Below are 897 nucleotides of genomic sequence, written 5' to 3' on the forward strand. Positions count from 1 at the left end.
CTAAGTATTAGTGCTGGCTATTTCTTCATCCTTAGCAGTTTTAACTCCCAAGATTAAAAACAACAACAACAACCAAAAAACATTATCTTGTTATGTAACAGGAACTGTAATTTGTTAAATGATGATACCTGAGACTAACATGACAACGCAAAATACCTCAAACATGAAAGTGTCCACTTCTTCTCGAATAGCCTCAAGGCTGAGCTTGTTCCCTTCATCATCCATCACATTTAAAAGCAGGTCGAGAAAAGCCTTGCGTTTTCTGTTGGAGAGGGTCGTGCCCTTGTCATCACTTTTACGTTCTTCATCTCTCTTTATTTCATTGGCCCGTTCATTGATGACCTGTATGATTTAAATGATCACATGCTTTTGTGTGGAATTTGATATGGCCTAATAATCCATTTTCCTGTGAAAATATACTCACTTTAACAGATTTTTTTTCCAAGCCTTTCCTGTTCTGTCTCACTCAACAGGAACTTAGGGTTTTGTGTAAATTTGGTAAAGCTTTCTATGAACATTTTTAAGGCGTTATTTGATAAGATTTTTAAAAACAAATTTAATGAAAGACAAATACATCATTTCTAAGGACTATTTTTGCAGCTTTTCCAAGATGGGAATAGAGTAGTAGTTTCCTGAATAGGGCCCAGCGAGTTGAAAGAGCTCATGAGAAAAAGTTGGGGTGGTGGAAAGAACACAATCCTATCTAATAAAAGAGAAACATGCAAATTGACCATAACCCTGACACCCTTCCCATTGGCTAATCAGCAGGATATGCAAATTAACTGCCAACCAAGATGGCTGCCGGCCGCCAGGCAGCTGAAGCGAACAGGAGGCTTGCTTGCTCCAGTGATGGAGGAAGCCAAGGTTCCCGGCCTGCGGCAGCCCAGCTCTGAGTTC

General features: G+C 39.9%; 1 protein-coding gene across 1 annotated transcript in view; it reads right to left on the reverse strand.

The window, feature by feature from the left end:
• Positions 1–99: 99 nt before the first annotated feature.
• LOC102242692 (cytochrome P450 4V2) overlaps positions 100–897 on the reverse strand; it is a 17,125-nt gene continuing 16,327 nt past the window's right edge. The window contains exon 6 of the mRNA XM_014549356.1: positions 100–342. Within this exon, the coding sequence (XP_014404842.1) occupies positions 115–342 (228 nt within the window). The 3' untranslated portion in view covers positions 100–114. The remainder of the gene's footprint in view (positions 343–897) is intronic.

This window comes from Myotis brandtii, unplaced genomic scaffold (assembly GCF_000412655.1).
Source record: "Myotis brandtii unplaced genomic scaffold, ASM41265v1 scaffold5483, whole genome shotgun sequence".
Taxonomy (NCBI): domain Eukaryota; kingdom Metazoa; phylum Chordata; class Mammalia; order Chiroptera; family Vespertilionidae; genus Myotis; species Myotis brandtii.